Source organism: Xyrauchen texanus, chromosome 17 (assembly GCF_025860055.1).
Source record: "Xyrauchen texanus isolate HMW12.3.18 chromosome 17, RBS_HiC_50CHRs, whole genome shotgun sequence".
Taxonomy (NCBI): domain Eukaryota; kingdom Metazoa; phylum Chordata; class Actinopteri; order Cypriniformes; family Catostomidae; genus Xyrauchen; species Xyrauchen texanus.
The window spans coordinates 23,269,251-23,296,679 of NC_068292.1; the positions used below are offsets into that span (position 1 = coordinate 23,269,251).

General features: G+C 37.9%; 1 protein-coding gene across 4 annotated transcripts in view; it reads right to left on the reverse strand.

Annotated features, from left to right (window-relative positions):
• Window positions 1-26,512, reverse strand: part of LOC127658123 (ephrin-A4-like) — a 58,264-nt gene extending 31,752 nt beyond the window's left edge. For all 4 annotated transcript variants that reach the window (XR_007972362.1, XM_052147235.1, XM_052147234.1 and 1 more), the window contains exon 1: window positions 25,909-26,512. Coding sequence is in view for 3 of the 4 variants with exons in the window: in XM_052147235.1 (XP_052003195.1) it covers window positions 25,909-26,048 (140 nt within the window). In the remaining variant the exon portion in view is untranslated. The remainder of the gene's footprint in view (window positions 1-25,908) is intronic.
• Between the last annotated feature and the right edge of the window lie 917 nt (window positions 26,513-27,429).

Sequence of the window (27,429 nt, forward strand, 5' to 3'; positions counted from 1 at the left end):
ATTCATTGTGGTTTCCAAAGTATAGTAATTTTGCATGCTCAAAACCTAGTGTAACTGCACCATTAGGAGCACATTAGACAGCCACAGTAACTGCCATAAAGACATTGTCCCTTTATTCAATTTATAAATTTGTTCATTAGGCTTGTTCATTCATCCATTCAAGATATTACATTACATGCAGACACTCAACAGTGACCTACATGCTTCTGTAATCACCATGCAGTGGTGAAACACTTGTAAAGCTATTTATTTTGCTTTAAGAAGCTCAGGCTTGCTCATAGTATGGCTGCAGGAGATAGGTTTGTAAAATCCTCTAAAAATGAATGCAACAGTGTGGATGCATGTGTGTGTGTGTGTGTGTGTGTGTGGGGGGGCATTTAGCAAGGCACTGAAAGACTTTGTGTGCCCCCTGTCTTTAAATACGTTTATCACTGGGCAACGGTGCGGCCAATGGCTCTCAAGGCCAAAACTCAAACAGAGACTTGGGTCTATTTTCTGCCTGTTAGCCCAGTGCCCATTGCACCAAGAGTCAGCAGGAGCCACAGCACTACAGAGAACAGGAGGGGATGACTTTAGCATGGTGTGTGTGTGTGGGTGGTGCGCATTGGAGCGTGCATAAGTCAGGATCTGAAAAAGGAAGATTAGCAAATGGCCTTCTCAGTTTCGATGCGAACCTTGGTGCTGATGCTTACTATTGAAGTGGACACTAGCTGGTTTTCTTGCTGAATACAGATAAAGCTAATACCTACATAAAATAATAGCTTTTCAGTAAATAACCCAGAGCATTTTAAGGCTCTTTTCATGGTATAAAACGGGTGAAAAAGCCTAGAAAGACTTAGAGCAAAAGAAAGATTTTTTACCATGAAAAACCAATAATAATGCCAAAAGTGCAATGCAATCGCAATTAGGAAGAACAATTTGGGATAACGCGTAAACTTATGAACCAGTGAAATATGATAAAGGGTAGGTCACCCACTCATCATTTATTCACACTTACAGTTATGGCCAAAAATATTGCCACCCTTGGTAAATATGAGCAAAGATGTCTTTATTGTGTATCCTTTTGATCTTTCATTCAAATTAATCACAAAAACATAAACTTTAATTGAAGTAGACTAATAAAAAGAAAAGAGGAGGGCAGACCTAGAAATTCTTATGAGTAAAATGTATCTGAAGTATATTGCCATTCATATTTTACCATTTTTACAAGGAACGTGAAATTGTTCAGCAGGGGTATAAATATAACAAAAGAGGTAACAAAATTCCCTTAGTCATCCATCACAATGGGTAAGACCAAAGAATAAAGTTATTATGCAGCAAAAGGTTGTTGAGCTTCACAAAATTGGAAGTGGCTATAAGAAAATAGCTAAAGCATTGAAAATACCAATTTGCACTATCATGGCAATGGTTTGAGAGGCCAAAAATTCCCCAAGGTTCACAGCTGGAGAATTGCAGGAATTAGTTGGGTTTTGGGGTCAGTAAGTCTCCAAAACTACAATCAGTCATCACCTACTTCACAACAAGTTGTTTGGGAGGGTTTGAAGAAAAAAAACATCAGCTCTCATTCAACAACAAACTCAAGCATCCTCAGTTTGCTAGACACTACTAGAACTTCAAATGGGACCAGGATATATTTTTGTGAATATTTTGAATGAAAGACCAAAAGGATAAACATTAAGGATATATTTTTCACAGCCTACTTTTCTCATATTTACCAAGGGTGCTGATATTTTTGGCCACCACTGTATATCGTCCCAGGCCCTTATGACTTTCTTGCATGGAGCACAAAGGAGAAGTTTTGAACAATATTTATGCTGCTTTTTCCTACCCAATATAAATGGATTGAGACAAGGGCCAGCTCTGGTCACCATTCGCCTTCATTGTATGCAATTTATGACACAATTTTCATTTTTGGGTCTCTTATCTCTTTAAACAAACTGTATTCATTATAATGTGCAAATTAATGAGAGCATATGTGAATGTATGCATGTGGGTGTCCAGGGGGTAAGTAAGGCCAGAGGTTCTGTGGTCTGGGAGTCCGCCAATCTGAAGCTGGGAGCAACACCAAGCCCTCTCCATCCCACCCTTTCCTCCATCACTCCACTGCTACTTCCAAACCTCAGACTAATGATGGTTCTGCCTTTTTGCCTTAGCTTTAAATACAACTTCCTCCTTAAGCTACTGTATAACACAGCCAGAATGTCCTTGTCGGGGGGAGTTTTATAAGGTCCGGAAAGAAAAATAAGTAAAGAAAGAGAGTGAAGAGGAAAGAAAAAAAAAGAATATACAAATGGAAAGTGCATTCAGACACAGGTGTCCGCTTGTAGATTTACCATCATGGCAGCTGTAAAGTTCTATGGTGCAATGAGCCCCTCTAAATCTGCAGGCCCAGCTGTCGTCAGTAAGTGGGTTAGGGCGAGCAGACACAGGAGTTGCATGCTCCAGTGTTCAACCCTGCACCGAGCTGAAAAGGGCGCCTGCTAAGCAAATAAGCAATAACGATAAATCTGAGCTGGCTTTGGGCATCCATCATTGCAAAAGTGGGTCACAGTTTTGATAGGCTAGGAACTCTTGCCTCTTTCTGCCTCGACTCTTCCCCATACACGTCCCTCTCTCTTGTTCACTCCCTTCTTTTATACAGTGCATTCAGAAAGTATTCAGACACCTTCATTTATTTCACATTTCGTTATGATTCAGCCTTATGCTATAATGCTTTAAATTCTTTTTTTTTTTTTCACACGCCATACCCCATAATGACAAAGAAAAAAAAAGATTTTTGATAACTTTGTTAAAAAGATCAACTTAAATATCCCATTGACATAAATATTCAGATCCTTTGCAATGACACTTGAAATTTAGCTTAGGTGCATCCCATTTCTCTGGATCATCTTTGAGATATTTCTAAACTTTTATTGGTGTCCACCTGTGGCAAATTCAATTGATTGGACATGATTTAGAAAAGGCACACACCTGTCTGTACAAGGGTCACAGCTGAAAACACATATCAGAGCAAAAACACAGATTTGGGGAAGGCAACATTTTTTTTTGCCTGCATTGAAGGTTCCCAAGAGCACAGTGGCCTCCATAATTCTTAAATGACAGTTTGAAACCACCAGGACTCTTTCTTAAGCTGGCCGCCTGGCCAAACTGAGCAATCAGGGCAGAAGGGCTTTGGTAAGAGAGGTGACTATGAGCCTGATGGTCAATCTGGTTGAGCTCCAGAGATCATGTGTGGAGATGGTTGAAAGTTGCAGGAGGACAACCATCTCTATACTCCGTGCAAGACACATGAAAGCCCGCTTGTAATTTGCAAAAAATCATCTAAAGACTCTCAGACTGTGAGAAACTAGAGTCTGATGAAACAAAGATTAAACTGTTTGGCCTCAATTCCAAGCATCATGTCTGGAGGAAACCAGGCACTGCTCATCACCTGTGCAATACCATCCCAATGGTGAATCACTGTGATGTAGCATTAAGCTGTGGGGGTGTTTTCAGCAGCAGGGACTGGGGGACTGGTCAGGGTTGAAGGAAAGCTGAATGCAGCAAAATAGAGATATCCTTAATAAAAAACCTTGTCCAGAGTGCTCAGGACCTCAGACTGGGCCAAAGGTTCACCTTCCAACAGGTCAATGACCCTAAGCACACAGCCAAGACAATGAAGTGTGGCTTATGGAAACTCTGTGAATGTCCTTGAGAGGCCCAGCCAGAACCTGGACTTGAACCCAATCGAACATCTCTGGAGACACCTGAAAATGGCTGTCCACCGATGGTCCCCATCCAACCTCACAGAGCTTGAGAGGATTGGCAGAAATCCTCAAATCCAGGTGTGCAAAGCTTGTCACATCATACCCAAAAAGACTTGAGGCTGTAGTCGCTGCCAAAGGTGCTTCAACTAAGTACTGAGAGGGTCTGAATACTTAAGTTAATTTGATATTTCAGTTTTTTCTTTTTAATAAATTTTCAAAGTTATAAAAAAATCTGTTTTTTTACTTTGTCATTATAGGGTATGGAGAGTAGATTAATGTGGGGATTTTTATTTTATTTTTTATAATAAAACATTTTAGCATAAGGCTGCAACATAATACAATTTGAAAAAAATGAAGGGGTCTGAATAATTCTAAATGCACTGCATCCCTACATGTTATTTTATTTTTTTAGAGTCTTTTCTTCCTGGTCCATTTCCTCAATGGGTTTCCATCTGTGATGTGACAATTTGCTCCATGAGTCCACTTGAATTGTGGCCTTGTGGTCTGTGCATACTGAGCTGCAATTCTAATGGGAGACCTGGGTTCAAGTCATGTTCCCATCCCCTTGCAAACTTAAACACATATCTTTTCTGTGATGTATTAAACCTCTTGTTGTTGCAAATTCTGCAGATTTAAATGCAAAAAGTAAAATTTTTGATGACTTGTAAAATTCTTGGAAGTATCGGTTAGGTAAAGAAAATGCAACATTTAATGAAAAATATTTTTTTGGGCACATTTGAAAATACTTGGCTAAAAATAAAATGTAAATTTCTTTGTGGAAGGGCCAATGAAAATGTTGGTAGGGCAAATATAAATTTTCATTAACAGATGATGCCAATGTACTGCGGTTCGGATGCAAAAGTTGAATGTGAAAAGAGACCAGCTGGGGCAGGGGGAAGGGATCAGAATCTAATTCGGATTCGCACCAAGTAATCAAAGTGTCTTAGCCCCAAGTGCCTGACACAGAGGACATGAGGCATTATCATCCTGAAGTGGAGTATGGGACCCATTACAATTAGCTCTCTAATATCTCAGTTTTTCTTTTATTTCTGGAATTTTTAATTTACGTTCTGTTTCGTCTCCCCTTACTTCCCTCCCCCACTCTCTCCTTTCACGACTGGACTTTCCTTGTCAACAATTTTCTGTCTCTCTCTTCCTCTCGCTCTTCTCCATTTCCCACTGCCCGTCTCTCCTGTTCTCACTCTTCCTCTCTCATACACTGTTTATTTAAGCACTTTCACGGTCACTGCATTGTAATCTCATGGGACAAAACTGCCCTTCCACTTTTACACTCCCTCTCTTTCTCTCCCTCACTCCTTCTCTCTCATCCCATTCTCTCCTGGTAACCTTCTCTATCTCTCCCTCAGCCCCTCCTCTCCATCTTTCTCTGTCAAAACGTTTCAAATTCAGATGGGTTTTTCCTGAGCTGAAAGGGCATGAAAGAGTGCTGGTGCTTGGCAGCCCTGGGCTTTGTGGTGCGGTGGCCAGGCGGAGAGCCGGAGGAGAGCCATGCACCTCAAAACATGTTCAGGTCACAAAGGCCCTAGTTGAACAAAGAAGCAGAACCCGTTCTATACAAAAAGCAGCACCCACTGGCTGCATTTGAGACACATATTACAAAAGCCTCAAAAACGGCCCACACAAATCCTAAGAACCCAAAGCACACTTTAGTCTTCAGTAACACAAAACAAAACAGTAGCCAAAAATGAAAAGCAGTACCTAGGCCATGCCATGAACCTCAGAAAAATGAAAGAAAAAGAAAAGATTATTTGAGCTGTCGATTTAATAGTTTACCCAAAATTAAAATTCTTTCATTATTCACTTTCCCTCATGTTGTTTCAAATCCATATGACCCGTATTCTTTCCTCTGTGGAACACAAAAGGAAATGTTCGGCAGAATATCAGCCTGTCACAATTCACTTTTATTGTTCAGAAAAAGAATTCTGTCTAACATTTCCTTTATATTCCACAGAAGAAAGAAAAAAAAAGTAATACGAGTTTGGAATAACATGAATGTTGAAAGAATTTAATTAATATTTTGGTGAAGAATCCTTTTAATGAGCTCATTTAGTTCTTAATAATAAAACAATCCTGCAATTTTTCTATTGCTAATGTGCACTGCACTCATTCAACCGTAAACACGCTCTAAAGAGACAGTATCAATTTAGTGTTTGTTATACATATCAAATGTAAATCGCAGTGCATATAAAAACTTAACAAAATGTAGCAAGTGTAATAAATGTGCAAATGCATGAATATTTAAAGGTACAGTCATACATTATGAAGTATTGTAACTTCAGAAAACACTGTAAATTTCACAAATACAAATTTTTAACATATCTATGCAAGGGTTTGGTAAAAAAAAATTCTTTTCACTTAAATTCACTTAAATTATTACTTTTATAATACAATTATTAATTATATTTTCATTAGGTTCCAACCTTATTTCCCACCTTCAATTTTTAAGAAATTTCAAACAGTGACAACAGCTTTCATTAGTTTAATTATAAAAAAATTATAATTCACGACATCATATAAATTGATAGAAGTGACATTTTTACATTTGTACATAGCTAAAATGTGATTCAAAGAATCAAAAGCGAAATCAGAAAAAAATTGACAATATAGCATATTATATTGCGGCTATCTGGCGAGTAAAAACAAAAATGTACTTGCCAATGGCGATTCATTCTCCAATGTGTCCATAGAGGGTTGTTATTAGAATATACATAATGTTGTTTCTAGTGTATTTCACTTTAAATTGATTGACAGCCTTAAAAACTATGTAATTAAAATTCTGAAAGAGTATCCAAATGTAAATGGAAGACAATGGTATTACACTTTAGACTTTTATTAAACCAATGGTAAAAAATGTAATAAAATAATACCAAATTAGCCAACAATACTTTTTAGGGATGTTAAAAGAACTGGTACTTCAGTACCAAGTTGATACTAAAAATAAAACAAGGTTTCATAATATCACAGACTCAGTTAGATACCTGCACTGTCTGACTGACACAAGACTGCTTTCAAATGTTCACATATGAATTTCACATCTTGAATCAAATCTTTAAATAAACCTAATTAAAACCATGATAGTCCCTATTAAACCAGCAAAAAGATGTGATTTAATCAAATAAATATACTGTCTGCATGTGCTATGCACTTTACATTGAAGGAGTAAACCGCTCATTTGCTAAAATCACTTAAAATAAGCATCATGCACGATTATGAAAATTAATACATAAATATAACTCTCCTAAAAGTTTAAATATACCAGATTCATAGATTCCAATTATATTAGAGGGGCTCTAACTGGGCTAGTATCAGTCGTAACAGCTGGCTGCAGTGAAACACCATTAGCTGTCTGTAAACAGGAGGACATACTTAAAAGTACAAAACTCTTTTAAACTGCCCACACAAAACTGAAAAACAGAGAAGACATGGGGGTGTTAGGGCAAGGGTGGGTTCAAGGAGGACACATGTTATGTAGCCTTCTCCCATGCCCCATGCAGTGAGAGAATTATCCACTAATTTAGGATTACAGACAAGCAGCGACTGCAAGAACAATTAGCCGTTCCTGTGCTGTCTTTTCAGATAACTGCAAAAACCATCAGGAGGGGAATCTTCAATACAAGTACAGCTGTCACCTCATACTTACAAGCAGGGGCAGAAGAACCGTTTGAAAGGTGGAGGGACACATAAATGCATGGCTATTGATCATCTCCTAGGAAGTGTTTCTTTGTGGTTAAATCTAATGGTTCCTATGACCCTGCTTACAAGCATCAACAGAGATTTACAAATTACTGGGTCTCCAAAGATGACATTGTGCAAACAGTATATGGTACTTTTACGACTATCACATAGGTAAAATAATGCAAGTTATATCTACTTACATTAACATCTGGACTTGTGAATACCAGAACATCTCCTTATGGTTCAACATACATCTAAATACAACATAGAATGGCAGTGACAACTAACCAGCGCACCCTCATTCACTTTCATTAATGCGTGTGCTGGAAGTGCGCATATTTTTATGTCAGCATAAGATCAGTTGAGGTGTAAGTTCCGGCACCCCTGCTACACACACACACATGACTTTCCACAATGAACATTTCAAGAAATGTGAGACTCCAGTACCACACCTAACATTCTTTTCATTCCACTTTAGACCCTTGTGCAGGTATCTGCAAAACCAGACAGCATGAGTAAATTGAGAGAAAGCAGAAGACACACAGAGGGGGTGTCATGAACCCATTTTTTTGGAGGTCACCAGTAACAATCCTGTCTCACTTGGTTCCCTTGGTAAGATAAGATCATAGAAAAAAATATTTTAACAACTTTTGTTCCACTGAGTTTCGGGTGACATGAGGGGGAGTAAATGATGATGACAGAATATTCAGTTTAAAGCACATGACCCGTAGAAGTTGTGACTCAACTAGACTGACCAAACTTATACATGTGAATGGGTCGTTTTTGCCACCAAGTTTCAGACAAACAATTTTAATTAGTAATCATGCAATGTTACTATCAAAGGCACAAAAACAATTCACTCACACACACACACACACACACACACACACACACACACCCCCTTATGAGGACTCTCCATAATAATAGACATAATTTTTATGCTGTACGAACTATAGATTCTATCCCCTAAACCCCAAAAAAACATGTCCTCATAAACTGCCCGCACGCGCACACACACACACTACCAATGCAACAAAAAAACATTGTAATTCAGCAATAACATTTCCTTATTGCCCATTACTTCACTGTGCATTCAAACCACAAAACTCACAAACAGTATGCCCACAAATAAACACTGCATCTAATAGTCACTACTCTAAGATTGACACCTCTTAACAGAAAAAAAAACATTTCCACATACAAATAATACACATACCATCAAATACACAAAACATATGGTAATTTCATGATACACACACTATTCCCCAAATGTCCTCCCTTTAGGATAAGTAAGCATAACCAGGGTGTTTCTCTCTGCTACTACACGTGACATTGATAGTAATACCTGCTGACATCTCTTCCTCCCGTCTCCTCTCCTCCACTCACCTTACCCCTTCTTCCCTAGAGGTGCTCCCTTGCCAATTCAGGAGCTAAAATCTGTTGATTCTTTTCCTGCCATCCCTTCAAAATGAGTTTTCCTTCTTTTTACCATTTGGCATGGGCATAATGTCTTCTCACAAAGAGAGGGAATGGTGGGCTTTCAGCATGCTCTGGGAAAGGAAGTTTAATAGCTAAATAAAAGGTTTGTTACAATCAATACCATACTTACAATTAGGGATGCAGCGATACCACTTTTTCTCTTCCGATCTAATTCTGATATCGGAAATCGGCCGATACCCATCTCGATCCTATACCAGTGTTGTTTTTTTTGCATAATCAGCTCAAAATATCTTTACATTATTGTGTGGAACTAATTGGATATGCTCTTTAATATGTAAAGAAACACAAACCTCTTACTACACATTATTTCAATATAAATGTATAACTTATTAAGAAACACTTTATTGTTAACTAGTATACCCAATAATGTAGCAGCAAAATTAACAGTAATTCCAGTATAAGTCATCAGTAGAAAATAAACGTTTTATGTTTTGTTTTTTTTGCAAACATTTTTCAACTGGTCTTTAAAGGATTAAAATGTTTAAATTTTTTTTTTCAATTTAGTTGTACGATATCAGCTCAGTTTTCATTCACACAGTTATTTTTTGGAACCCATTCAACTTAAATATTATTATAATTAGTAAACAAATCATAATAATAATAAATGATAATAGTTATATATATAGTAATATATCTCAATTGTACACCTTTAACTTTTAAACCCTCATGCTTTTATTTTGACATTCTAAACTCTCCAGGAAGTCCTGTAAGGTTGTCTGTTTGTAGGCAAGTTCAGAGTAGTTTAATTCACTTATTCAAATTCTGGTTTAAAAAAAACAACAAAAGCGCCTCCTGTGTCATTCTAAATGCATATTATGAGTGAACCGAACTACTGAGCATCTACATCAAAGATGTTTTTCATGAGTAGTGCTCAACTATTGCACACCGTGCGAAGGTGTGTGTAAATAGAGCAGCGCCATTCACTGACGCGCTGGAGCTGCGCACGCATTTTACATATTTACTTATTAAACACAGCCTTTTGTGACTCTCAGAGCTATTGCCTGTCTTCAAGTGGCTTTGAATAAAATGCATTAGTCATATGAACTGCTTTAATGGTGCTTAATTGTTATTTTACAGTGCATCCGGAAAGTATTCACAGCGCTTCACTTTTTCCACATTTTGTTATGTTACAGCCTTATTTCAAAATGGATTAAATTCCTGCTTTTACTCAAAATTCTACAAACAATACCCCATAATAACAACATGAAAGAAGTTTGTTTGAAATCTTTGTACGTAAGTATTCACAGCCTTTGCTCAATACTTTGTTGAAGCACCTTTGGCACCAATTAGAGCCTCAAGTCTTTTTGTGTATGATGCTACAAGCTTGGCACACCTATTTTTGGGCAGTTTCTCCCATTCTTCTTTGCAGGACCTCTCAAGCTCCATCAGGTTGGATGGAGAGCGTCGGTGCACAGCTATTTTCAGATCTCTCCAGAGATGTTCAATCAGGTTCAAGTCTGGGCTCTGGCTGGGCCACTCATGGACATTCACAGAGTTGTCCCATAGCCACTCCTTTGTTATTTTGGCTGTGTGCTTAGGGTCATTGTCCTGTTGGAAGATGAACCTTCACCCCAGTCTGAGGTCCAGAGCGCTCTGGAGCAGGTTTTAATCAAGGATGTCTCTGTACATTGCTGCATTCATCTTTCCCTCGATCCTGACTAGTCTCCCAGTTCCTGCTGCTGAAAAACATCCCCACAGCATGATGCTGCCACCACCACGCTTCACTGTAGGGATGGTATTGGCCAGGTGATGAGCAGTGCCTGGTTTCCTCCAGACATGACGCTTGAAAGAGTTCAATATTTATTTCACAAAGACCAGAGAATTTTGTTTCTCATGGTCCGAGAGTCCTTCAGGTGCCTTTTGGCAAACTTCATGGCTTGGTTTGTGCTCTGACATGCACTGTTAACTGTGGGACCTTAGACAGGAATTTACCACAGGTGGACTCCAATCAAGTTGTAGAAACATCTCAAGGATGATCAGTGGCAACAGGATGTACCTGAGCTCAATTTTGAGTGTCACAGCAAAGGCTGTGAATACTTACTTACATGTGATTTTTTTTCATTTTTTATTTTTAATAAATTTGCAAAGATTTCAAACAAACTTCTTTCACATTGTCATTATGGGGTATTGTTTGTAGAATTTTGAGGAAAATAATTAATCAATTTTGGAATAAGGTTGTAACGTAGCAAAATGTGGAAAAAGTAAGCACAATGAATACTTTCCAGATGCACTGCATGTCATTTTTGGAGCTTGACAGTAACGAACATGACTAACACACAGTATCGGATTTTGATAGTGGGTGGATCTTGGACTCTGTAGGGGAGTCTGGGGACATGCTCCCCTGTAAGAAAATGTTGTACATTTTAATGTTAAATGCATCAATCTGGTTTATTTTGAGAGCAAAATTAAGAGGCTACTTAAAAACATTTGTGCTCTAGTAGTAATTTAATCATAAACACATTGGTTGAATAGATGTGAAAGGTGATGTGAAAAAAGTCACACATGTCGGTGATACTGACAAAGATCGTAGCAGATTTGGAGGATCTTACTGTGCTACGTCGATAGATTACGGCCATGGAGACAAAATTCTCTGAGTTGGTTACAAGATTGGGGGACGTCAAGAAAAGATTATCTGCAGTCGTCAGAGAGGGATTTAGCTGCTAACCCATGTTGGTCCCCATGTATTCAGATATAAGACAAAGGCAGGCCTACACACAGTCTTAAAGCCTGACTGAGATCTACATACAGTCATAAAACCTTACTGATAACAACCACGCCAAAATCAAACAAAGGGAGTCCAAAACAGACTACAAATCCCATGATGCCTTGCTCACTTTCCACTTGGATTACTGGAACCATGTCCTGTGGTCTGATGAGACCAAGATAAACTTATTTGGTTCAGATGGTGTCAACCAGGTGAGGAGTACAAAGACAAGTGTGTCTTGCCTACAGTCAAGCATGGTGGTGGGAGTGTCATGGTCTGGGGCTTTGTGAGTGCTGCCAGCACTGGGGAGCTACAGTTCATTGAGGGAACCATGAATGGCAACATGTACTGTGACATACTGAAGCAGAGCATGTTCTCCTCCCTTCCGACACTGGGCCGCAGGGCAGTATTCCAGCATCATAACGACCCGAAACACACCTCCAAGATGACCACTGCCTTGCTAAAGAAGCTGAGGGTGAAGGTGATGACTGGCCAAGCATGTCTCCAGACCTAAACCCTATTGAGCATCTGTGGGGCATCCTCAAACGGAAGGTGGAGGAGCACAAGGTCTCTAACATCCACCAGCTCTGTGATGTCGTCATGGAGGAGTGGAAGAGGACTCCAGTGGCAACCTGTGAAGCTCTGGTGAACTTCATGCCCAAGAGTGTTAAAGCAGTGCTGGAAAATAATGGTGGCCACACAAAATATTGACACTTTGGGCCCAATTTGGACATTTTCACTTAGTGGTGTACTCACTTTTGTTGCCAGCGGTTTAAACATTAATGGCTGTGTGTTGAGTTATTTTGAGGGGACAGCAAATGTACACTCTTATACAAGCTGTACACTCACTATACATTGTAGCAAAGTGTCATTTCTTCAGTGTTGTCACATGAAAAGGAATAATAAAATATTTACAAAATGTGAGGGGTGTATTCACTTTTGTGAGATACTTATAAATATAAGAGGTCGACCGATATATCGGTTTTGCCGATCAATCGGCACCGTTAACAATTTCTGGAACTATCAGTTATCAGCAAAAATCCAGATCGATAATTTTCCCCCATTGTATCTGGTGCTGGAGCAGCTGGGAAGGGTGCACTGTTGTTATACAGAATGACAGCGGCCTCTAGACACGAAATAAAAACTATAACTGATGCCTCGTGGTGGTTGTTTTGACACACGAGACTGCTCCTTGAATGCACGGAACTGAACAATGCAAATTTAAAACATCAAAAACTAAAAGGTATTTATACAGTACTTGTTGTCATATGTATACATTATAAAGTAATTAATTTCTTGAATAGATGCTGCATAAATAGTTAACAGCAGTATGTTTGCAGACCATTCTGAGAGGACGCTAACATTAAAGATAACATCAAGCGGTTAGAACAATGTGACAAAAAAGACGCAAGTCCTACCCAAATGTTTAAATAACATTTATTACCATCTATTTGCATCAGTATATATCCTGTCACTTTATTTATGCTTTAGCCTGCCTCCTTGTATATTTAAAGATAGTGAGAGATTTGAGAAAAATATCTTCATGCAGTCAAGAGAAACATATAAACAAATCAGAAACGCATCTGATTTTAATTCATTTTTTATCCTCACAGTAATATGTATTTTTGTCATTTTGATTAGAAATTCATCAAGTGATCGTGTGTGTATGAGATGAGTTTCTTTGAGAATTTAAATGAGCGGTACAGTGCAAAATACAAACATAAATATCACACTCTTATAGAAGTGTTAAAAAAAGCATGAGAAATTGCAATTCACTAGTTTGCCCTAGTTTCACATTAAAGACCCCTCACCAGAAGTGAAGTGATCAGCCACTCTGTGAAATCACAAAAGGCTGTGTTTAATAAGTAAATATATATTATGCGCAGCTCCAGCGCATCAGTGAATGGCGCTGCTCTGTTCACACACACACAGCTATTTTTAGCCTTCACGCACTGCACGATATTTGAGCTCTACTCACAAACAACATCTCAGATGTAGATGCTCAATAGTTTGGTTCACTTATAATATGCATTTAGGATGGCATTTTACCAGAATTTGTGTGAATTGAAAAGTGAATTAAACTGTGAACTTGCCTACAAACAGACACATACAGGACTTCCTGGAGAGTTTGGATGGAATGCCAAAATAAATGAATGAGGGTTTAAAAAGTGCACGACTTAAATATATTAATGTTGTATTTAAAATTAAAATTAAGTCAATAATAATAATAATAACTATTTATTATTATTATAATTAAATGTATTTGTTTACAATTTATAACTATATTTAAATTGAACGGGTTCCAAAAAATAATTGTGTGAATGAAAATTGGACTGATATCTTTCAACTAAATTAAACAAAAACAAGATCTGAACCCTTTAAAAGTTCAGATGTAAGTTGAAACATTTTTGGGGGAAAAACAAAAGAAAGAAAAATACAAAATAAAACAATTGTTTCTTTTCTACTGAAGACTGGAATTACTGTAAATTTGGCTGCTACTGCTACATCATCCAGTATAATAGTTAATAATAAAGTATTTCTCTACTCATAAGTGACCCTAAACTTTGAGTGAGTGCGCGTGTGTGTGTGCGCGCACTCACTCAAATTTTCTATTATTCCATAGTTGTAAGTGACTTAAAAAAAAAAAATCAAAAATAAATCTAAACTATGTTATATTTTAGCATCTTCAAAGTGGCCACACTTTGCCTAGATTTTGCAGAAATGTACTTTTGGTATTTTGTCACCCAACTTCTTGAGGTATCACGCTGGGAAGCTTTTTAAACAGTATTGAAGGTGTTCCAATCTATATGCTGCACACTTTGTGGATGCTTTTCTTAATTATTCATTATATAAGTTATCCATTTAAAAAAAAAATCAAATCAAAATGTTTAAGCACATGAGAAGCATTTCAGGCAAGTGACCCCAAGCTTTTGAAACTTAGGACAATTGAGGGACTTGTACACAACTATTGCAGATGGCACAAACATTCATTGATGCACAAGAATATAACACACTACTATATGCATACTATATATTCTGTAAATATCTGTAATGTAGATTCTGAAGAGCACTATATAAAAAAATATTTTATCTTATATTTGTATAAACTATGAAAGGGGTGTGAACATTTGAGACAAAAAGGAATGCAAACTTATCTTTCAACTATATATATTGTTTATTAAACCTCCAATTAGTGGGTTATCAGCTGTCTTCCTTTTCTTCAGCTTTCTATCTTGTTTATTTTTTTTCTCCCAGACACTCAGCACACCCTGGATTTGAACTTGCGACTCCAGGTGTGGTAGTCAGTGTCTTTACTTGCTGAGCTACCCAGGGCCCCTTTCTATCTTGTTTCTGAACAGCAATCTACATTGAGCAATCCTGTGATTTGGCAACTAAAAACAGCCATTTGGATCCTTAATGTTTCAGTTTAGAAACCAATGGCTCCCCAAGTAATTTTTTTTTGGTCTGGAGTGGTGAATGTCTCATTTCCTTCGTCTCAGGGAACCAAGGCTGCGTACTTAACCGAGATGTTCCCTTACAACTCAGTACACTTGACATTGCGTGCTAATGCATACAGGGAACAGAATCCCATCTTGCCGCACTACACGGCGTGACCGACATGAGTATGCTGCAAGTGATTGACCCTCATGTTGGGCCAGGAGGGGAGCACTCAGAAATAAACTATAGTCATATAGTATGAAATAACCCCTTCATGGGGGTGGGGAAGGTCGGGAAGGGAGTGCTCGTGACTTTATGGTAGGTTACAATGACCTGAATGCAGATGGTTGTGTAAAATGATAAGGAGTCTGTACTTAAGGGGAGGGGCATAAGTATATGTTTGGCAAACGAAATAGCAAGCGCCCTAAACAGAGGTGAAGAGAGAGATGTTACATCTAGGATGTAAAATCTTGCAAATGTGTTTTAAGAAAACCATCTTGCTGCAAAACATATGTCTTGTAACACACCATTCATCAATGCCCATGAGGAGGCTATGCCTCTAGTTGAGTGTGCTCACCAATTGGGCAAATCTTACCCTGCGACTCGTAAGCCAGGGCGATCGCATCAACGATACAGTGAGAAAGTCTTCGCTTGGAGACGTACATTCCTTTCACACATCCTCCATAGCACACAAAGAGCTGATCAGGCAGCCTGAACTGCCGGGTGCGCTCAACATATGCGTGTAGCACTTGCACAGGTCATGACAAATGCAAGAATTGTTGCTCATCCGAATGAAATGGAGGTGGTAAGAAAGGGTTTGACAGTGGATTTTGAAAAACCAGGGCCAAAGTCCAGACATGTATTGTTAATTGATAGTACATGTAAGTCACTGACCCGTTTTACTGAAGCCAAAGCCAACAGTAGTGCGGTCTTAATGGAGACCATGAGCAAATGGCCTGTAAAATGGTGTTCATGACAGAATGCGTCAGTTCTGGCTTGTTTAGCATGCTCCATTTAGGGGCCACACATGCAGATTCCACAGCTTGAGCTGGGGATGCCAGATTGTGCTTTGCACCTGAGAGAAGAGATCCCTCCTCAGCGGTATTTCCCATGGCAAACTGTATAACATCTCTATAATTTCTGTAAACCATGGCTGATTGGGCCATTTCGGCACAATTAACAGAACGGTTTCCATGTCCACTCTGACTTTGTAATGTTAATGTTTTAGCATAATGTTTTAAAGGTAATGTTTTTTCAGTTTGAACTGAAACAGACAGTGAAGAATGGTCTGTACCCGTTCTTTCATGAGGTGTGCACGCACGCACTCCAAAAAAGGAGATTTACAGGCTGGGGAAAAATGCGCTTTTTGCCATTTGACATTAGACCAGATTTTCCATATGGCAAAGCAGCAAGTCTCGGTGTTCGCTCAGTGGTGCCTCTGATTGGCTAGTAAGACCCAATAGCTGAGGTAATTCAAAACACACACAACGTTTTTTTTTCAATGGGGCGAGCACCGTATCGATACATTTAATTTATGTGCGGGGAGACAGACTGAAATGAAGGACTTGAATTGATACGCAGTTCCCTCGAACACGAATCGAAAAAGCCGCCTGTAACGCAGCGCATTGGTACATGAAGTATGCATCCTTCAGATTTATTGACTCAAATCAGTCCTGTGGTGGATGTGCAATAAGATCTGTTTCGGAGATTATATTTTGAATGGGAGCGTTGCAAGCGCGTGATTCAAGCTTCTCAGAACTAGAATGGGCCGAAGCCCACCAACCTTCTCCAGAACGAGGAATTAAAGGCTGTAAATCCTACTGTGTGCGTCCAGCATATCGTGTGGTCAGACCACAGATGGTGCTCGATCCTTGTAAACACCAGTTCTGAGATGCCTGTGAGGACTTGCCACACATTCACACAGCAGGACAGCAGGCTTATTCATTTACATGAAATAAACTTTATCACGTTCTTTGAGAGAAGATTGTGTATTTCGGCCAAGAAGAAATTATCTGTGATCATCTCTGCAACCATTCAGAAAGCACAATACATGCAGCAAAATATAACATCAACTAAAAAACTGGTCCAAGTGGGGATGGAACCCATGACACTTGAAACTATAAACCAAAGCTTTAACAAACTGCAACTCAATAGACATGTCTTTTGAGTAGCTCAAAGAAACTTCCTGAGGTTAGTCAGCACAAAAATGTAAATTATCTAAACTATAGGTGGCACTGTCTCCAAACTGCTTAAGTAGCATCAGGACATGATGTCGATGATGCATGCTAATTTTAAATCTGACAATTATTTTTAAAGATATATAACTTTTCAATCAAATTAAATATGGCGACAGTATGACAGATATGGTAAAAACTGATGAAGCTTAAATCTGCATGACCCAAGGAATCCACAGACATCAACCCCAAGATTTTTGGACATTCAGCAAAAACAGTTAAGTTTTTCTATTTCTTGACCCATAGGTGGTGCTGCAACTAAACTTTGCATGTACCCTCAGATCATGGTCCTCATGAAGTATACCAATTTTTGTTTCAATATGACCACTGCCGAGATATAGTCTCATCGACCTCATTAATTTTGTGATACCGTATCTTTTAAAACAAGGCACTCAAAAAGAATTGTGGGTCATCTTTTGAACTATAGGTGGCACGGTCTCAAAACTGCTCAGGTATACTTAGGACACGATGTCGATGATGCGCAACAATTTTCTTTTAAATTCAACAATGCATTCAAAATATATAGATACATCTGTAACAAAATGTATCAGAAGAATAATAATTATAAGAACAACAAAAAATTACATCTGCAAGCAGAAATGATCAGGGATAAGCCCTACATCTGTTCATTAAGCACAATACAATGACATCCAATACAATATAAAATCAACTGTAATAATTGTCTAGGCAGGGATTCAAACCCAAGTTAGTTCATACTATAAACTAGAGCATTAAATCACTGAGCCACACAGTTGACATGACTGATTAAGTTCAGAGACATGCTGAGGTTAGACTCAGAAACAGGAGTGGGTTTTCTTTTGAACTATTGGTGGCAATGTCTCCAAATTGCTCAGATATTTCCAGGACATGATGTAAATGATGCATATCAATTTTCTTTTAAATCTGACAATGCTTTTAAAATGCTTTAGTGATTTATGATTCCATAGGTGGCACTGTCTCCTAACTGTGCATACCCTCAGACCATGGTCTTGATGAAGCATACCAAGTTTCGTTTCAATATGACAAACAATTTACGAGATAATGCCTCACATCCATTCTTACATCAATCTAGTTATCTTTGCGATGCCGTTATATTTAAACCAAGGCAGACAAATGTAATGTAAGGGGTCCATTACAATCATCAAGATGAGAGTAATATGATGCAAAAAAGATTTGTTTCTAGGACAAACATCTTAAAAGATACACACAAAAGACAAGTATATTTTTGACAATTTTGTCGCTATAGATTGTGTCCTAGAGGTCCCAAATTTTCAATGGGGGCTATCCATTATCACCCCTATCAGTGTCCCAAATTTCATAATTTATCTATGAAGCGTTCATGGGGATGCCATAGACTTCCATTGGGGAATAATAATAATAATAATAATAATAATAATAATAATAATAATATGAAGAAGAAAACTAACAAGGGCTTGGCACCTAAACTCAGGGCTTGGCACCTAATGACCCCAAAAGAAGAAAATATACTTGAATGTTTTCCTTCTAAAAGGTTTACTAAGCAATGAATACAAATTTGGGCACAATAAAAAATACAAATGTCTGCTGTTAAATGTGCAAAGATTTATTTTGAATGACAAGCATGTATGGCAAATGTATTATATCATAATAACTGTGATTGGGAGCTTGCAAAAGGCACAAATTTTACAGCATCAACAGCGGTTCATTTTCACGATTTTCTAAGATTGCGTATATATCTGCAGAGTTCACATGAACCGTACCCCAGACCATTTTTTCAAACTGACTTGTAAGTTCAGAAAACAGTGTTCACACATCATCCAAACGAACTGAACTTTCAGTTACTCTGAAACATGGAAGACATGTAAAGACAAAGTTAGTATTTCAATTTCTTTCGAAATTGTGTATTTAATTATCAGTGATTTGAAACAAAATAGCATTAAAAGATGTAGAACCACCAAGCTATCGGTATGTTGTTCTGAATAATTATAGCAGTATCGTCACACAATTTTATAACTGTACATCCCTACGTTGTACAAAATAGTAAAGATAAATTTGAATGCATGTAGCCATAACTAAATCATGGGAAAAGCACAGGAATGGGCAATTTGGAATTTATGGTCATGGAACATAGGAGAGACAGAGGAGGAGAAAGTCTTGAAATTCCACAGATATCACAAGAGAGCACCAGCAGGCACAGGCCTATAAAAGGTCCAGCTTAAACAGTGTATCACAGCAGGGCACTCCTATCTCCTATCCAAGATAATACATGTCCATTAGCTGCAAAAGGAGGACACAGAACAAGATCAAAGTCTCAACAAAAAGAGAGGGCATCGTTAACATCCTTACACAGGAAAGCTGTGTGTACTTGTGCCAGTATGTTTGTGTGCGCGTTTCCCAAGAAGGGGAAAAAGCTTTTTTTCTTTAAAACACAATTCTGCATGTGTAAAGCCAAACAATGAGATTTCCGGTTCACATTTGATGCCTCACAACAGGCGATGCTAGAAATGCAATATCTCCCAGCCAGGCTAATATGATTTCACAAACACAGTAAAACCCCCATATCCCTCAATAATTTGGTTCTCTCATTGAAGTGTTCCCACCTCGTACTGAATCAGAGGTATTTTCAAGAGGGCACCCTGAGGTTAGACTCGGTAAAAAAAGAAAAACTGTTTTCAACTATAAAATCCTCGACCAAGGCCACATCTACAGTGCACACCTCCCCTACATTCCTCATCAAATACTCACCAGTGTGAACAAACCCCCTATAATATAGCAACAAAACCTGTCCTAAAGAAGCCTTAGGTAGGTGATCTTATATTTATTTTTTAGGATGTTGGTTTGTCTTGGGTTTGTCTTGGCATACATGCACATTTTGCTTGCAAACTGACAAGAGGCCACAAATGCACTGCTATTCTTTCATTTAAAAATGTCAACCCGTTTCTCTAGATACCCGTAAAAGGCATGTACACATTGCCCACAAATAAACATTTACTTAAAAACATTCATTTTATCTCCCAACTGACACATTCAGGACACTGGCTGGCATAGAGACTAGCAATAAATGTCTCTAATGATGCAACACACACACAGAAAAACAAGGATAGGAAACCGGTGAGTGATATTGATGTGGTCACACTGAGAAGCGCTATTGGCCAATGTGTAGGTGTGAGATAATGGAGTGTACTTGCTGATAACATCTGTATGAGGGATATTAGCCAAATATCCAGGCAAGGCAGCAAATATGGAAACTTTCTATTCACTGTATGCAGCAGGACAGCTAGGTAGCCGGTCCTATGCAATCACACAAACAAATCTGAAACCCACTAAATCACTAAATTACAATATTAAACAGGTGACAGAATATGACTTTCTCTGGCATACACTGAAAGGCTATCCCTGCCAATTTTGGCTAAATTCAACTGCTCAGAACCTTTTTTTTTATAAGATTATATCTGTTTCATGTTCAGTCCATCAGCTCAGCCCATCAACTCATATCAACTATGACTTCTTTAAATTAGTTGATTGGACCTCAGTGAACTGGCAACAGGCCACAAAATGGGTCTATATAGTGACTAGACATAGTCTGCCAGTAAGATTCTCTTCATGCCCAGTGGGCCAGGTGGCTTTTACAGTTAAGACTGATAGAACTACTGAGGAAAATGTGTACAGTTTTGAGCCATTTTTCAATTACACATGTAAAGGCATTTCGAAAATTGTGTTATACAAAAAAGTAACAGTGCTATCCAAGATAGAAGCATGCAAGTTATTAAAAAAACAAAAAAAGGGGATGCGTGTTATTTTTCAGATTTAAAATTCTCTCTTGTGTCTCAGCTAAAAGAAATCATTTGTAGGATGATTTTATAGCCTGATCTCATGAAAATTATGCAACTGGCAACATTTTTGCAATATACAGCTAAGAGGTCATTTCTCCATCACTTTGATACAGAATCACTGTTGTGTGTGAGATTCATTGTAATGACCCTGGGCAGATACATCGCAAAGGTTTCGCCCAATTTAAACCAGTGTTCAGAACTCACAAGGAGCTAAATAAAACGTAAAATAGGTAAATGCATGATATATATTTAAATTAAACGCATACGCTAACTCATTAATTTCAACAGCTTTCTTAGATGTCATAAGATTTGAGAAACAGGCCAAAAAGTACGTTTATGAACGGTTAATCTGCCGTTTTACTCGTGATTTTTGAGAAACAGTATAAAAGTAATTGTTGTTTTGTACAACGGCCCATGTAAAAATAGTAGCAAAACTGTAGCAACAACTATAGCTGTTATGTGATTGTATGAGACCAGGTTGAAGACTGTATCTAACTGTAGTAGCTGTTTTGATTAAATGGTAATTTTCATGGAACATATTTGAGAATTACATTGCAGGAAAAAATGTGATGAGGGAAATATTTGAGGTTGTCGTGTACAGGCGTGAGGAACATTTCCTGTTTTTCACAACATATTCTTTTTGATTTATGAGCCTTTTCTTGGGTCATCTACATTATCTAGAAACGTCTGTTCATGACAATGCACTGTAGATTACATAAAGTAAGGGCAGATGCTGGGAGGGGCAGGTGAAAACAAACAGAAAGTAAATATAGTTCCATTCATATGGATAATTATACAATCCAGATGCATTAAGCCATACAGCAGACCACATAACCAGAACGCAAGAGAAAAAGCAGCAGGGAGTTGTTTTTTAAATCCTTAAAATACAGCGTAGAGTGTGATTATTTCTGAGTAGGTTTGTTGATTACAGTTCACAGGATTTTGTGGTTAATGATTTTTAAAAGTAGTAGGGAGATTATCCGAGCAGTCCTCTCAAAATGTGAGACATGCTTAGAGAGCCAATCATGGCAGCCCTGATTGAGCATAATTACAGCTGATCTTCAAGCATTAATTTAAATTTACATGCACATAGGTGCCTTTGTCCCCATGCTGTCTATGAGGTCTGATCCCGCCTCTCTTTTCAAAGATGAAGAAAAAACACTACATTAGTATTTTGGGTGTATGTTTTGGGGGTTGTGCTTGTATGCATGAATTAACATCCATACAAGTACACAATTGAGTCTATTATGCATAAACACAATTGAAATTACTTAAAAGTTCCTTGGGTATTAATTTATGAGCAATTAAAAACGATAATGTTCTTTGCAGGCAAATCTGAAAACACGTAATCATTGAGAAGTAAAAGAAAGGTGTTGGGAAAGAGGCTCTTGGTATTTCCAGAGGATTAGAAATGTGTCCAAACTTGTTGAGTAAGTGACTCACACAGAAAAATGGAAAAAAACAACAACACACACACACACACACACACACACACACTTACAAAGTAAGCTGCCTCTGCACACTGTAGACTTTTGAAATCACTGATATGTTTAACAATATCTTTGCCTTTCAAACATATGGTATTGTGTCTGTGAGTCAAGTTAGAAAGACTTGCTGTATTAGGTTTTAAACCTCTTGGTTAAAACTTGTATGAGAAAACATGAGGAAATAAAGGGGATAGCTGAGAAAGCAAGCGTGACATAAGCTTTATCCACCTGGCAGGCCATCTTAAACATCAACTGATAAATGAAAAGCAACATGTTCCTCATAGCTCAGTTACAACTGAAAGGGCATGAGTGTAGATTGGAGGAAGAAAAGAGAGATACGAGGAAAAATATGAAATATCACACTCACGCACTAGGCACACTGGCAGACAGAAACCTTGCATTATTCTGTGAGTCTTTCTGCCTCTCTTTCCAAAGTATTGATGCGATGACAAAGTTTAATCACCTTTAGCTTGCATTGTTTCATCTAAACATGATTTCCCTGTAGCACTCGTGTACCCACGACCGAGATTTATTAATCTGGTTATGCAGCACTATTCTATGTAAACAGCAAATCAATGTGTGCACAATGTGTTGATTGTTTGCAGGCTCGCTGAATGAACCCAGAAGAGGAGGTGTTGGAGTTTAGTCTGCTGCAAATGCCTTTACCTGTACATGCCAGAATAAATCTGTGTTAATAGGCCACGTCAACACACAATAAGACTAAAAATTACTATACCTAAACTCTGAGTCTGAATGCATAAATCAGTGAGCCTATATGAGCTAAAGGGAAATTAATATTTCCATCAATAAAATCATAAAACAAATAGTGAAACCTTAAAAAATATGACTAACAATTGCAATAAAATGAATGAGCTATTAAATAAATATTTTCATGTATTTTTAAAGGTGAAGTGTGTAACTTCTTTGCCACTAATTTGGCATCAAGCCAAAATAATGACTATTTCAAATAGTTCCTTACCAATGCTTGGTTGGGCAATGAGAGAGCCCCACCCCAAATTCAAGCTATCGGTTAAGCCAATGTTGCTGTGCCAGGCTGGTTGAGACAGGTCAAATAGACAGATCCATGTTCCATGTTTTGAGTCACAGTTTTTACACTTTTTGATGGAATCAACCCAATATTTATATACTTATATAGTTGTCTCTGCACATTGAACTGGTATAAGAGATACAATAAAGGCACTAACTATGGAAGGGAATGAGGCCATTCTGAAAATGATTAAATATATATTTTTTTGGTTTAAAAAAATATAGCCACAAAATGTTAACATACATGTTATCATGATTTTAGTGATAAAATCAGGGATTTGTCTGCATTTATCAGATTACAGGGTTTATATATAACTAAACAGGCATGGTTAATAAACAATTTTATCACACTAAAATCATGTTAGCATTTATAATGTTGATGTCATTAGGCTATATTTTTAAAACAATATGTATTTTAGTATTAAAGGAATTGTTCAACCCAAAATGAAAATTCTCTCATAATTCACTCACCCTGATGTCATCCCAAATGTGTATGACGTTCTCTCTTCAGCAGTACACAAATTAAGATTTTTAGAAAAATGTTGAAGCTCTTGTCAGTCCTTATAATGAAAGTAAACGGGTGCCATCAGTCTCCTGGCTATTTGATGGTCCAAAGGCATATTTTAATATTCAGCATAAAATTAATCCACACAACTTCCGTCGATCAGTAAATGTCTTCTGTATCAAAACGATACATTGGTGTAAGAAACAAAATCGATAATTAAAATGTTTTTAACTTTAAATCATTGCTTCCACCCAGTGCTGTATTTCTGTTTGAAATGAACTAACTCTCGTGACGTTCGTTCCTCTGTTTACAAAGCATGCACTTCAGACTTCTCATGCGAAGAGACTTCTTGCGCTTACATCAGTGATGCTTCGATTGCTGGCAGGAGGCTAATAAAGTTTTAATTATCGTTTTTTTAAACCAACCTATCGGGTTGCTTCAGACCACATTAATTGATCGACTGGAGTCGTGTGGATTACTTTTATGCTGCCTAAATTTGCCTTTTGGACCATCAAATAGCCAGCAGCCTGATGGCACCCATTTACTTACATTATAAGGACCTTCAGAGCTTCAAAATATTTTGAAAAATATTTATGTGTTCTGCTGAAGAAAGATAGCCATACACATCAGGAATGGAATCAGGATAAGTGAATAATGAGAGAATTTTCATTTCATTTTACCACTACTGTATTCCTTTATTGGGACTGGCCCCATTGCGTTCCATTGTACTGTAAATGCGATACTTAGATAAACGAGGGACAAGTTGAAATAATTTCTTGTGGTAATCAACATAATGTGACAATGTCACAGATTAATAAATCTCTTAGATAGAGATGAACCGAACACAGAACATTCCATTAAATATTTGTGTGTAGCAGAAGGAGTCAAACTAAAAGGCTTCTGAAACAAAAGTCCAAATGGGCAGGTTCTTTTTTATTTCGAACCATACCAAGATGGGCGGAGCACAGCTGGCCCTGCAGGCTCCCTTTTACACCCACCACAGCCAATCCAGACTTAGGTAACACCTGGAGAGGCAGGTGAGCATGACATTAGTCTAACAAATGACACCAATTAAACCATTACTGACCAAGACTGAGGATAGCTCTGTAACACTACAGGAAGAGAGCTGATCTGCACATATCATTATCATTGATTTATTCCTACATGCAACACAAATTGATCAAACCTTGAGGAACTTCACTAGACTGTAAAGAGCAGAAAGGCAACAGATTTTACAGCATGTAGTATTTGATTTCCCGCCAACAGATACAAAAGCTGTGACCCTTGATCCCAATTAATGAAATTGAAATACAGAACGATAAGATCATTAACAGTGTTTGTTTGTGTATGTGTGTGTTGTGCACTAATCCTTGTATAAAAAAAATACATTCCAATGTATGAGTGTAGCCTATATTAGGCATCAAACTATGACAGTTTGAGTGTGTGGCAGACACATGCATGGGAGGAAACGTTCTTATAGTTAAACCCGTTAATAGGTGCAAATGTGTTTTAGGCTTCTGACAAGAAGTAACACAGATCTGGGAGAGCTTTTGGGCTTAGTCATCTCACATTCCCATTTCAGCACTGAGCTGACTAGGCTGATCTCCTGCTGTGCTCACTGAAGTGAACAGCGCGTTGAATTACGCACAGGGGGCGCAACCGCAGCGCAGAGTGCGTAATGAGGTTAATTAGAAACAGTCAACACGATGAGTATGAATTAAATGTAATTGTGATATTACCTTGTATTTGTAGAGTTCCAGTATACAACGTGTCGCTTTGCTGTCGTTGAAAAAACGTGTATAAACAGCACCAGAAGTCTCATCATAGAGCAAACTCCAAAGCACCGTGGCAAATTCATGACTGAAGTCGACCAAGCCATTATGGGCACTGATGAAACGATCAGAGTTTAAGATGCAGACTCAATTTTGAGCCAACTAAGAAAAAACAAATCTGCTTTGTCCGTTAGAAATCCTCAACCTTTTTACAAAGGAACATTGACATGTTCTAGTTACTAAGTTGTAAGAGGTTGCATGTTTTCACTTACAATAAAGTCACAAAACGTACAACACAAATGTTGAACTGTGAGAAAAGTTCTTAATAATAGCCTACAAAGTTCTCGCTATTCCCTTGTATTTCAGAGACATGCAGACGTTTCCGAAGTTCAGTATTTCCTTAAGGAGATGTTGAAAAGTATTCCACTTTATGCTGATACGCCGTCTTCAAATATAATTCCAACATGTTTTTTGTTTTTTTTTTAGGTCCAAGCCTAACAACTCTTCCAAACTTCTAATCCATGGGAATTAAAAATGTGTTTGTATTCACAGGACGCTCTCAATCACGGCCGTTGATGGTTGACAGTGATTAGGAGTGACCAGCGCGCGATGCTAGGGAGGACCCAAAACACAAGGGCGTGGCCGTTGAAACTTTGAACCAATCAGAGAACCCCGGGGAGGGGCAGCCATTCCATAGTTTTTGAAGGTGCGCTGCCCATCGTGACAGCTACACACTGGAACAAAAGTCTTTAGAGTTTCGTTTCTTTTCCGTGAACTTTTAGCTCGAACAACAGTGTTTAAGTCCAAGTTTAACTCATGTTTCATTGTAGTTGTTAACTTTATATGTTCCAAGCTTATGCTATTTTAGTGTATGGGCTACTGTAATACATTTCTCCATTGTTGGTCTATAAACTAAAAACAATATAATGTTATTTCGTATGACATTTGATTAATGCTTTATTTAATGCTATATTTTTTTACAGTAACATTGTAAATGTATTATAATAAATGTGAAAACGTTGTGTTTTTTTTCAAGTCTCATAATAAATAATAATGTTATTGTTGGGATTATTTCCAAATAACATTGTTGTTTGATTAACTAGAAAAACTAGCTTAGTAACGTCATCAAAGCAGATGCATTTAAAACCCACTGAACACATTTGGCAGAACTCTCAGTTGTTACACACCCACTTCTTCTACTCAGAAACTGGTTGTTCATGAAAAAGAAGTTGCCTTGATTGTCAGCTCCATCAGCAGGGTTTGGCCAAGAATATGAATTATTTGGTGAGGCTGTTAGATGTCTCTTTTGTCTCTCTCGATGGGTTTTTGTCCATTTCCGCATACTTCATGTGTGTTTATCCTTTTAATTGTAGCCTTTTGTACGTTTGTTTAGCTTTCAAAACCCTAAGAAGAAGGTATGAAGTATCAATTTCAGATTCACAGCAAATAAATATTTTGCCCTTTAGTTAGAATAACTTAATGTAAAGT